At 42.7% G+C, this 12,870-nt stretch overlaps 2 protein-coding genes across 2 annotated transcripts in view; one reads left to right on the plus strand and one right to left on the minus strand.

Moving 5' to 3' along the window:
* Positions 1–623: 623 nt before the first annotated feature.
* Positions 624–2,435, plus strand: LOC106603680 (brain-specific homeobox protein homolog). Its single transcript, XM_014197646.2, has 3 exons — positions 624–1,099; positions 1,627–1,817; positions 1,914–2,435. The coding sequence occupies exons 1-3, from the start codon at positions 847–849 to the stop codon at positions 2,151–2,153; spliced, it is 684 nt and encodes a 227-aa protein (XP_014053121.2). The 5' UTR covers positions 624–846; the 3' UTR covers positions 2,154–2,435.
* Positions 2,436–5,776: 3,341 nt separating this feature from the next.
* Positions 5,777–12,870, minus strand: part of jhy (junctional cadherin complex regulator) — a 34,616-nt gene continuing 27,522 nt past the window's right edge. Inside the window, exons 7-9 of the mRNA XM_045716261.1 lie at positions 8,754–8,840; positions 7,728–7,868; positions 5,777–6,922 (exon numbers count right to left, since the gene is read on the minus strand). Coding sequence (XP_045572217.1) covers positions 6,701–6,922; positions 7,728–7,868; positions 8,754–8,840 — 450 coding nt within the window. The 3' untranslated portion in view covers positions 5,777–6,700. The remainder of the gene's footprint in view (positions 6,923–7,727; positions 7,869–8,753; positions 8,841–12,870) is intronic.

A 12,870-nucleotide genomic window follows, 5' to 3' on the forward strand; every position in this document is an offset into this window, starting at 1 on the left:
ATACCAACAATTACAGCCAATTTAGGGCGGAATTAGCAGCTCAAAATGACTAACTAAGTAAAGATAGTATAGGAAACTGACTAGCCTAGGGATTACTACAACAGGCTACTGTTGCACAAAACAATAAGTAATGCCATTTAGAGTTGTAAATGTTAGTGTTCTGTCGTCTATTTGGGAATGCCACCAGCAGTCCCACAGATCTTAGGAGTAATTCAACAAGTCTAAGATAGGCTATATGTAGAAAGTGAAACGTTATCATTTGTTAATCATTGGTGTTGCCTAGTAATGGCGTATACCTTGTTATAAACAGTTTATGTTTATAAATAGGCTATAAATTGCACCACAGGTTATGTGACATATATAGTAGTCTAATGGTTTAAAATAGTAGGATATATGTTTATACTCAAATTTGACTGTAAAAGGGGCGAATGGAAGCAATTTTGACTGAGGCGCGGGAACAACTGCAGGACTTCCGTGGGAAGGCTTTTTCAGCACCATGGCGAGCGACCCTCCCTCTTCGTCATCATCATGCTTAATCCATACAAAACTAATTCCATGCTCCGCCCCACTGGCGTCCTATTGGCTGATTACAAATCAATTTCACAATTTACCACAGTCGCTCCCCTTGGATAAATAGTAGGCTAATTTACCTCCCACTGGCACTGAATAAATAGTAGGCTAATCTGCCTGGCACCACTCACTGGCTGCCACACAGACGACAATTCTAGCGTTTGAGACTGACGAGACGGGCAAGAAGTTTAGTGCTACCCTTCCCTGGTTTGTTAGGGTGCGCTTGGCATCAACACCACACTGACTCAATTTTGAAAGTGTTTTCAGAGATTTAAGATGAATCTGAACTACACATCCCCCATGCCTCAGATGCCAGCCCAAAGGTCAACGTCGTTCTTCATCGAAGATATTTTATTACACAAACCCAAGCCTCTGAGAGAGGTCTTCCACTCGCCGTTCTCAAGCTCTCTGGCTTCCCGAATGCCTCTCCTAGAATATGGATACCCACTGATGCCCACTCCGATACTAGCGCATCACCCGCACCATCCTCTACACAAGCTGGACCATCACCAGTATTTCTTTACGTCTGGTAAGTCAACGAAGGCACTGGACTGGTAAATGCATTCACGATGCTAAGGCAGTCAGAGAGCGCAATGACAGTTAAGACGTTAACGTTGACATTCCGTTAGGCCGATAAAGATTTAATTCCAAATGGGTCTTTTATAATGTTGGCGCATGCATCATTTCAATTTTAGTATCCCATTAAACCCAATAGCCTGACAAAACGATGGAATTGTCTCCGGCGTTTTACAACAGGTGCATCGGCCTTTTCGCGCTTAAACATTGGTGCAAAAAATAAATAAAATCAACTCAATCAGAACAAAAACAATTTATACTCAATTATATAATGATTGGCTAACTATAACGAGGCCTAAAGTAATAGTGTGAAGAAATTGCATGGAGTAAAACGCTTTAAAGCCTGATTTAAATAGGCCTTTTGATTTTCCCACATGCCTAGAGTTTGACATCTCATTTAACTTAACAAATGTATATGTTAACATAATTTTATTAAATATTGTGTTGTATTAAATTTTGAATGCAATATTTATTTCACAGGGATGCAAATGCCGGCTTTATTTCAGCATCATCCAGAGTTACCGGGCAAGCATTGCAGACGCAGGAAGGCGAGAACGGTTTTCTCGGATTCTCAACTATCTGGTCTGGAAAAGAGATTTGAGATACAACGGTACCTATCCACGCCAGAACGAGTGGAGTTGGCAACAGCGTTAAGTCTCTCGGAAACCCAGGTAAGAAAACTAACATCACACAATCAACATAGCCTTCGGGATGGTCGCACTGTGCTGAGAAGCAAGTTTATTAAATATTCCACCTTTGTCACACAGGTGAAAACATGGTTTCAAAACAGAAGGATGAAGCATAAAAAGCAGCTGAGGAAAACACAAGATGACCAGAAAAATCTGAATGACTTAGATAGATCCATGGATAACGCAAGTGAGAGTGAACTCAACGGAAAAAATACAGATGATGTTAACAGTGGAATCGAGCCGAACTCGTACATTTTGGAAAATGAGGACGATGTTGATATCGAGGATGACATTTGCTCGCCAGAACCTTCACTATAGAGCAAGTGGCAAGTTGTTTTAAAAACATAATAACCATGACCCATTGTAAATGTAAATATTGAATTGTGTCTTTTCCATATGAAATTATATATAGCTTTTTTAAACAAATCAATGATAATGCAAAGTAGTATTTATTCAAGGGTATGCGTAATATGTCACTACACATTCATTGTAGGCTCTGTCTATATTTATGTTTTCCGTGGCTGTAAAAAGAATCATATCAAACAACTGTACATACAAAATATAATTTGAAGCAATGTTCATTATTAGGATGTTATTAATAATATTATTATTAGTATGACTATTATCTTTGAATCAAAAGTCAAACAAAAACCAGACATCTTAATTCTAAGATTTTTGGGGGGGAATGTTTAAAACCACAAGTTGATTATTTTGCGAGAAAATCTTTGAAAAACATTTGTATATAACTACTTTGATAAACAAAATCGACATCTCAATTGCAGCATGTCACATTTTTAACCTATCTTTTTGCACTTTCGTTCAGCCTAATGAAAGATGTTGCAGCATATGCCCTTTGAAGTGTTATTGCTTTACTATTAAAACGTGCATGATAACCAGAGCTAATTGTTTATTTAGCCTGTACCATTTATCGTTTACATTAGTTGGTTTTATTATTAGGCTAAGGGATTAAAGTTTCATTTTCCTCTAAACTTGGATGAATTGACCAATGTTTCAATTCAATGCCAGTTAATACTTTATTCGTTCGTTATTAATAAATAATTATATCTTTATAGGACACTGGAGATTTAACTAGAACATATATTTTTAATTTAAATAGTTTTATAGTAATACTCATACTTCTGAAAAGCAATTTTAGCCAATGATTATGTCAGTCCGGTTCTACGACCTCTTTTGTACTTCAATAATAATAGCATCTTCATTATAATTAATTATGGTTATAATAATATTTTTAAGTAGCCTATTATTTTGCATAGGCCTATCCACATGAATATCTTTAGAAAATGCACCGTCCGTATCTATAGAAGAGATCAGTTGTAATAGCTTTTTACTAACGTAACCCACCTATTAAAGAACCAGGAGCCATTTAGCTGTGGAGGTAATGTGAATCCGAGGCTGCCTGTTTAAGTTGCTCATGCGGTTGTAAACCTTGGTAGGTGGGACCCCGCTGAGTGAGGAATACAATAAAGACTTCCTCACACCAGAACAAATAGTTGTTACATGCAACTTGGAGGAAGCTATTCATAAACATTCTCATGACTTTTATTCAACTTGAGTTATTCTGCCACTGGATCACCAAATGTCTTAGGAAGAGCAGAAAGAGAAGACGTGCACCACTGACTCAAGCAGTCGACTCAAAACAACATGGGCCCCTCACAAATTGCGTTCAATGCTAAGCTAAATGGGGATATTTGGACAGATATTTAAGTCAAATAATGTGTGCATAATGTTGTTGACATTAAAAGTAAACCAACCCATCGTTGGTCTTTGCCTCTCCGTGGTAGAATATTACTCGAAAGTTGTTCCCAAAAGGAATGAATCGCTGGCGTAGTAAAATAGGCTACCAGCTCCAACCAAACTAAATTTAACACTCAAGTCAACTGATTTGTTCAGAGAATTTAAAAATGTAACGAATGTTGTAAAACTGAAAAATATTCTGGAAGTATGGAAAGAATGCAGGATAAAGTAATTCAGTATAGCCTAGAAATTCAGTCACCTCTTGCAACACAACTGCCACACCTGAAAATAATATGCATTGATTATTTCAATATTCTCCACCTGTATCAATCAGCCATCACTTAATTGCTTGGCCAATCAACAGAGACACTAACAGAAAACGATTTGGACAAATAACAGCAAAGGGAATTGAGAGCCCTTCATTGTATAGTGAATGATACATGGAGATGTTAGTAATAATAGCATGCTTTAATTTAAACACAACAGTAAATGTTGGGGGTTTAAATTACAACATTGAAAACAGCATCCATGACTTGGTGAAAGTAACTCCATAACATACCCATTTTTAATTTTCTCTGAATATGATCAAAATCAGTTAGTACACATTGTTAAAATATACTCACGTTAGATAATACTCATCAGTAGCATGCTAACACACAAATTTGACATTTGAGAAACATTGATGAATGTCTAATTCTGATGTGAGACTGAGAGCTGGAAGCAGCACTACCCTTTAGGCCTACAGGTGAGCAAGTAGCTAATTTCTTCTGCAATGGCAATGAGTGCAAAAACAAGGGCAGATTTTTATTTAAGTATCATCTCTAGTAGAAAAATACTTTCTTATTTTCCTTTCAGATAATGAGAATTCACTATTTGCTTTTAGCTCAACCCCCCGAGAAACAAACACCCACCCACCAAGGAGTTGGAAGCCAGGGTCTGCCATGGTGCACCCCTGGAGTAGATTATAGGTTAAGTCCCTTACTCAAGGGTACAATGGCAGGAGCTGGTACGCCACTTGCCACCAGATTTTCCTATCAGAATTGGGATTCGATCCGGCAACCCTCTGGTTCCTGGCCCACCTCTCTAACCTCTAGGCGATCTGACACTTTCCATGTGGGCCACTTCATCTGGAATGCCCTTTAAAAGCATGCACGCATGCACTGACACACACATGCACACACCGTACGCACGCACGCACACACGCACAGGCCAAAATCATCAATACCAGCTATTGTTGAACTTATTGAGTCATTTAAATGTGCACCACAAGGCAGCTCTCCATTCATTTGGAAGGTTTAAATTAACAGGCACATCCAAACAGGATATGCAGCACTCTCCCACCCTTTGAAAAGCAATTCATGTCGTTTTCAAAACATAATGCGGATTGACTGAGAAAATAAAAAGCGTTGAAGAGAATAGGCCGTGCGGAAGGTGATCAATTAAAAGATTAAGCGTTTTGCAACACATGGATGCATCTGCATTTGGACCTAATAGTGGGGCCATCAGCTCATTTTCAGGAGCCTGCCGCCTACTCACATCAAAGCATGCACGTCTGCCCCGGTTATTCCAATCGGCAGAAAGGGATGCTAATTTAGCCCCCTTCATGTGTGGTGGTGAGAGACTCCTTCAATTAACTAGATTTCTATGGCAAAAGAGGGGTGGGGGGAAAGATGCAAAGAGAGTTGGTCTGGATAGGCAGTGTTTCTCATTAGGTCTGGTATTTATTATTACCCCCACACATCTGAGGCTTTAACACTAAAAACACAGTGCATCAAAGACGCCATGATGGGTTAAATGGAGACTATAATCTAATTAAAATATTACATAGGAGTAAATAGCTCTTTGATAATGATCTGACGGTTCTATTAAATAAATGGGGGGCGCTTGAGATTTTGTTTTATTGGGGGGGAATTATCACTTTAAAGTACAGAGAACAAGTTTACAGACCCTAATCAGGTGTCCTTCAAAGGGTCATCTTTGTTTGACCCATTTGTATCTGTGAAGTAGAGACTGGGGGATACAGGGAGAAACTAATCAGGCATGGAACAAAAAGAGCAGATTATTTCAGATTAACAGCAGCAACCAGGTGCGTGAGAGGGTGAAAGGGGACAAATTGGAAATGTGGATAAAATGCCAAAGAGTGAATTACCAACTCGTTCCCCCAAAAATGAGACAATATAGCAGAGTACCGGAAGCTTTTTGATTTAATGACGTATTGTTGAATTTACAGAGGATGTTTCAATGTCAAGTGCTATAAAAACAACAGAGAAAAACAGATGGAGTACACAGTACTATTTACAAAAGAATTGACCATTAGGTCTTTACCAATGGTCTACCGACAGTATTTTTACTCAGTTGCCTACTCCTTGTCATCAAACAACCTACACAAAGCTTTAGGTGTACATGTTCTCTCAGATTGTAATATTGCACTATTATGTGTGGTATTGTACTAATATGTGTAATATTGTACTACAACAACAAACCATATGTGTTATGCCTGAATTGACTTGAGCAGCTGTACTGTATTAGACATTTTCAGGTCATGTGCACTCAGGTCATGACTCATGAGCAATTGTAAGGTTAAGAATTTTAGCAGAGAGATATTCAAGTAATTGAGGAATCATCAATAGCCAGAGCATGATTTATCTGAAATGTGTACAAACCATTTGCATATTATTCAAACATCAATATATTACCTTATTATCAACTGCAAGCTAAAAAATCCACTTGGTTTGGGATTACAGTACTATGTTTGCCTATAGTGTAAGTCACGGTATGGTACTGAATAAGTACCATGTTTACCTATGGTTTAAGTGCATCAAATCATATGAAGAAACACGCAAGCTATGTTTAACAGCATCACTAGTTGTAAAAAAACGTTCATATAGTAAATGCTTATGTCATCAACCACAAACAGACAGGCTACGCTGTAACACCTCAAACTGCAGTTATAGACACAAGCATTAATGAATGATTGCTGCACTAATCACCTGCTTATTCCTGCATATTGTCTATATAGTCCATATGCTGAGTTTCTTCAAAAGTCGAACGGCCATGTCAGCTTTAAGGGTGACTCCAGTGTGCTGTAAAGTGAATGGGCCGGTGCTGTGTCAGATGGAATGCACCACATTGAAGCGGGCCACAGTCTGTTTCTCCTGCTCGTGCCGTTTCCTCAGGGCCTCCACTGTGGCCAGCTGGGATAGGTCGAGGCCCTCCCGGAGGCGAGTGTTGCCCCTAAGGGCCCCCTGGGCTCTCTCTGGCTCTCTGGTCTTGGGCTGCTGGGCTTGGGGCACTACCTTGGGCCTCAGGATGCTCCTGGCGTACTCCAGGGCCTTAAATCCAATGGAAATAAAAGGTAACATTTTATTTAACACTGACAGGTATAATGAGATTAATATAATACCGTAAGGCTTTCTATGAACATGTATGATGTTCTTATAATTCCCCATATCATCCCTCCTAACTAAATCACTGCCACCTTGAGTCAATAAAACATTTGCTATAAACATATAAGATGACATAAAGACTCACGCTTACAAGTAATAAACAAGTAATAAAGCATTAGGCTTTAAGTAAAGTTTTACAGAAATATAGTTTGGAGATGGAGGGTCAGGTACAACTGCAAGAACTGGGAAAAAAAACTATGCTTTCAAATGGCCGATTGAACTTGGGGATCCAACTTTGTGACAGAATGTTGATGTGTCTTTAATTGATCTCAGTCTCGCAATCAAGTGACATTTCAGTGCACGGGGATTCATTTGTTTTCTGTAAATAACAAAATGGCAACTGGAAGTGCAATACAGACAATTTTCCTAAATGAGCCTATTGTTTCCCAGAGGATGCAGTAAGCTCATACATTGTTTCGAATTGTCTCCTATTATCTGAGACAAAGATACCACATTGTGTGATGGAGCTGACAGATAATGATGATGGACAAATTGACTGAGGAAACCGGGGGAAATGGATGCACTTGAAGCGATGTACTCTCTCTGGCTTTTTTTTTCTCTCTTTCCTTCTTTCTCTCTCTCTTGTCACCGTCTTTCCACCTCTGACTCTCCCTCCCCCTCCCCCTCTCTCTCTCCCTCTGATTTTCTCTCTGATTTGCTTTCTGTTTCTCTCTGTCTCTTTCTCTGTTACCTTCCTCCTAGGAACCATGTTGTCCTTGTTGTTGCTGCCCACTGGGTTCCTGGCGGCTGGCAGAAAGGGAATCCTACTTATCTTCTTGTTCTGCTCGCGGATCACATTTGAATACAGCTTCTGTCGTCTCATTTTCTCGGCCTGAGCCACGTTGTGAATGAACAGAGAAAGAAAGAGAGGGAGTAGAGGGGGAGATTACAAAAGAGTGGGTTTAATTAACTGAGCCATTTCTCCCTTAAGGCCCTATTCTCTTTGTGTATACCTCGGCGGAGCCTCTCCACACCGCCCGACAAAACCAAATACAACAAACCATTCAGCAGGCCTATCAACATTTACACATATCATTCACTAATAGGGCCGACCCTAGAGACAGAGACGGCCTCAATCTAGTGCAAATTGGCCATACATGCTCACTTTTTACTCTCAGGGATTAACAAAAGATACATCAGACCCCAAATACCATTCAACCTTCCATGGCTACTCTCATTTGCTTTGTGAATCCAATTGAATCTGTTCAGAACGAGACAAGTCTTTAATGAGAAACAGGGACAGAGGGGCGGGATATAATGGAAGCACAAAGAGGCCATTGAAGATCATCAGCTGAATAAAATGAACCGGGTAAATGGATTTATGAAGCATCTAATCATTACTGTTGTCTGTTTGAGACCTACATTCCTTTTTTTTAACAAACACTTTAAAAAAAAGTTACAATTTAAGATTGCTGAATAAAAAATGCTCCCGAGTGGCGCAGCGGTCTAAGGCACTGCATCTCAGTACAAGAGGTGTCATTAAAGTCCCTGGTTCGAATCCAGGCTGTATCACATCTGGCCGTGATTGGGAGTCCCATAGGGCGGTGCACAATTGGCCCAGCGTCGTCCATGTTGGGTCATTGTAAATAAGAATTTGGTCTTAACTGACTTGCCTAGTTAAATAAAGTAAAGCATAGGGTACAGAATTGCTGGAAGCCATAGGAACATATTATAATTTGGTATGACAATTGGTTTTAAGGTAGGCAGAGGCACTTACTGTAATTTCTGTGATGGTGTAATCAGGCCCAAGGCCTCCAAGATAAACGTCCTGCTTCAGCTGCTTATAGTCCTTCAGGGTGTAGGCCTAGGACAATACACACACAAACATTCTACATATTACTAGATAATACTTATTATTAAGGCATGGAATGACATACACACACATTAAACTTTATACGGAAATGATGCCTAAGTACAGAAATATCTATATTTTGCCTTTAAACAGGTTGTTGATAAGTGCCTGTATGTTTGGGTCTTTTGGTATTAAGGGGTGTTTGTATTGCACCCTGGGGAGTGGAGTCCCAGGGACAGGTTGACAGAGAGATTCTCTCTTCTAGGCAGAGAGACGAGGAAGCACCTTAATCCGCAATGTATTTCTGAGGTGCACTCGAGCAGCAATCCACAAACTGCCCCGGACAATAGGGGACTAATCATTCCAGATCAGACTGGCTCCTTTTAGGGGCTCAGGCCACTTTGGAATTAGCCATTGGTCATGGAGATGGCTTCCTGTTGAGTTTTTTTCATTCTATTCAACCCCCTCCCATCTGCTTTCACAATTTTTGATACCCTCCACATTGGGGTGTTTACAAATCTACCCTGTAATCTTGTCAGACATGATGGCAAACATGGCAAAGTGGGGATATAGGAGAGGAAAGGGACAGGGGGAGAGACTAGTGAGGATACAGAGAGAGGAAAAGGGCAGGGGAAAGGCTAGTGGGGATACAGGGGAAGGAAAGGGCAGGGGAGAGGCTAGTGGGGATACAGAGAGAGGAAAGGGGCAGAGTATTTGGTATTTTGGGTATTTCATCCCCTTGGAATGAGCGCAACCAAAACAAAACTCATCTCCAAAATGGAAAAATGTGCAGTCAAAATAAATTGTGAGCCAGGGCAACACATTGGCTAAAGGCAAAACACAAAACTCACTGACCGCCCACCCTTGAGAGACAATCAGCAACCAAGTTGTCCTTCCCACGGACATGTCTGGTTTCCAGGTGAAATGCCTGCAATATCCGTAGTAACTTTCCTTTCATTAGGAAAGTTACCACCTCACTGCGGAGCTTCTCTCTCTTTTAAGGGTTCACTCGGTAGGCATGTTGTTAGATTTTTTTCACTATGGGGTAAGGGCCTGAAAAGCGAGCCTGCAACGGTGACCCCAGAACGGGCAACAAAACCAGAACTTAGTCCCCCACATCGAAAGTGCAGTTTTGGGCATTCCGATTGTACCAAACTTTCATTTTTGTTTGTACCCTCTCCAGATTCTCACTGGCAAACTCACAGGCGAGATGCAATCTGTATCAAAAAGCGCTAACGTGCTCAAACAGATTTGTTTTTGTTTTTAACGTGTCGCCCTGCAACAACCTCTCTTTCAGCAAACTCAAAAGACCTCTGACATGATGTCCAAACAGCACAAGAGGGACCCCTTCATCCCAGTCTTCCTCAAACTCAAAGCAGTAAGCTCTCAACATAGACTTCAAGGACTGATGAATTCTCTCAAGAGCACCTTGAGACTCTGGGTGGTAGGCACTAGAGGGGCAATGGGTTACACCCAACTGTTGTAGCATTTGCTGGAATACCTTTGACATGAAATTCGAACCTTGGTTCGACTTCACTGCGGAAGTCCAAACGTTGAATTTTTTTTGCCAGGTCCTTAACAATACTGGGAACTGTGATTTTCCTCAATGGAATGGCCTCAGGGAAATGAGCGGCAGCACACATTATGGTTAAGAGAAACTGGTTACCACTCTTGGCTTTGGGCAAAGGACCAACACAGAGTACCAGAATCCTGCTGAAAGGTTTGTCAAAAGCAGGAAGAGGCTGCAAAGGTGCAACCGGTACAGCATGGTTCCGTTTACCCGTCCCCTGGCAAACACGACAGGATTTACAGTAAGCCAGATGGCCTGCCATACTACCATCGTGAGCCAGCCTCAGTATCTCTTGTCGAAGCGTAACTGGAACGACAATTTGAGATACACTGGACCAATCGTTTTGCCCGAAGTGGCGCAAGAACACCATTTCCTCATTAAAACACCATCTCTGACAAAGCAACCCTCACAAACTTAATCAAACTCCTCCATTGGATGTATCTCAGCAAAAAGATGGGAGAGGGAAACATCTTTAATCTGTTCTGCAATCTGCTGTTTCCTAGACAACCCTCTCTTCCTTCAGCGATCCTACAAACTCACTTACCTTTGGGGTTTTCAAAGGAGAGGTCAATTCAGGAGGTTTAGCTAAATCAACCATGGTAGGATCGCTGACATCCTCCTCCACACTAGACTTGCTCCCGGTGACTTTCTTAGACATAGCACATGTAACAGCAGGGATCACTCTAGGGTAAGTCCATGGATTTTTTTATTAGCCTGTGTGTTTATGCATCTTTCAAAAATGATTCCACCAATCTTATAACCCCTCTAGGTGGATGTCAGTGACAGAAACGCTACCACAAAAGTGTATTTTGAACACTCAAATATTTGGGCACAGCAGAGCTTCAGAGAGGTGACTAGAGCGACCACCATACTAATGGGAAACAAAAGTCCATTACGTTCCACTGCAAAAATGTGTCACAATGTCCACAGGTGGCGCCTCTCCCCGTTCAGGCGGCACTCGGCGGTTGTCGTCGCCGGCCTACTAGCTGCCACCGATTTCCTTTTCTGTTTCGTTTGGTAATGTCTGGTTAGGGTAGAACCTGTTTTGTGTTAGTAATTAGTGGGGTATTTAGTCTGTCTGTTTTGTGTTTGGGGTTGTGCGGGATTGTTTCGTGTCTGTTATCGTAGGTTGGGGGGGGATTTCTTTTCTGGTCCTTTTATATTTAGCGTTTTGGCTTTAGGGTTGCTGGGCTCCATCCCGTTATATTCCCAAGACTGTGTTAGTCTTCCTTTGTTGGAATATTTTTTCCCTTGCCTTGTAGGCTTGATATTTTGGACTTGTTTTTCTTCATTAAAGTAACTACGTGTTTCACGTACCTGAGTCTCCTGCGCCTGACTTCACCCCTCCTGCAGAACTATTATTTGACAGAATCCCGCACCACAATGGAGTCAGCAGGAGCTGAAGCACCAGCCCCGTCCGTGGAGGAACAGGTTAGCCAACACGCCAACGTCCTTCATCGCTTGGGGGCTGCGATGGATCAGATGTTAGCACGCCTAGAGAATTGGGAGAGACGTGCTCTTCCACCTGACCCAGCTACTGTCCACCACCCTGTTCCCCCCTCAGCAGCGACGGAGTCCAGCCCGAGTGGGATTAAGCTCGCGCTCCCGAGGGAGTTTGATGGGACGGCCGCTGGGTGTAAGGGGTTCCTACTCCAACTGGAGCTGTACCTGGCGATTGTTCGCCCCACTTCCTCGGGAGAGGAGAGGGTGAGTGACCTCGTCTCTTGTCTCACGGGTAGAGCCCTGGTCCAACGCCGTCTGGGAGGGCCCAGATTCAGCCAGGGACGACTACCCGGAGTTCACCCGGGTAGTCGGGCTGTATTCGATCATCCCCCTGAGGGCAAAGCGGCGGGTGAGCGACTGTTCCACCTGAGACAGGAGACGAGGAGCGCACAGGACTTCGCGTTGGAGTTCCGGACCCTAGCCGCTGGAGCGGGGTGGAACGAGAGGGCCCTTATTGACCATTATCGTTGTAGCCTGAGGGAGGACGTCCGCCGGGAGCTGGCATGTCGGGACACTACAAACATCCTGGACCAGCTTATCGATCTGTCCATCAGACTGGACAACCTGCTGGCTGCCCGTGGGGGGGGGGGTCTCTCCTGTGCCCACTGTGGTCGCAGAGGGCACACTGCCGACCGGTGCTGGAGAGGCTCACCCGGGAGTTCAGAGGGCAGGAAGAGTACCACGTCGACACCCCAGGTGAGTCAGCACCATTCTCACCCAGAGCCCCCTGTGGCCACATGCATGTCTTAGTGTCTTTTCCTGAGTTTTCCCCGCACTCCCAGTATAAGGTGCTAGTCGATTCAGGCGCGGCTGGGATTTTTGTGGACCGTGGGGTCACCCATAAGTTAGGGATTCCCCTTATCCAGTTGGACCAACCCTTCCCCGTGCACACCCTAGACAGTCGGCCACTTGGGTCGGGCCTGGTTAGGGAGGTTACTGCGCCACTGGTTATGGTGATGCGGGGGGGGG

Source organism: Salmo salar, chromosome ssa04 (genome assembly GCF_905237065.1).
Source record: "Salmo salar chromosome ssa04, Ssal_v3.1, whole genome shotgun sequence".
In the NCBI taxonomy this organism is placed as follows: Eukaryota; Metazoa; Chordata; class Actinopteri; order Salmoniformes; family Salmonidae; genus Salmo; species Salmo salar.

What these genes read in the sequence shown, in the direction of transcription:
- LOC106603680 (XM_014197646.2), top strand. Translation starts at nt 847, where the DNA reads ATGAATCTGAACTACACATCCCCCATGCCTCAGATGCCAGCCCAAAGG. An exon ending in CCAGTATTTCTTTACGTCTG is followed by an intron (nt 1,100 to 1,626) that starts GTAAGTCAACGA and finishes TTTATTTCACAG; the next exon opens with GGATGCAAATGCCGGCTTTA. An exon ending in TAAGTCTCTCGGAAACCCAG is followed by an intron (nt 1,818 to 1,913) that starts GTAAGAAAACTA and finishes TTTGTCACACAG; the next exon opens with GTGAAAACATGGTTTCAAAA.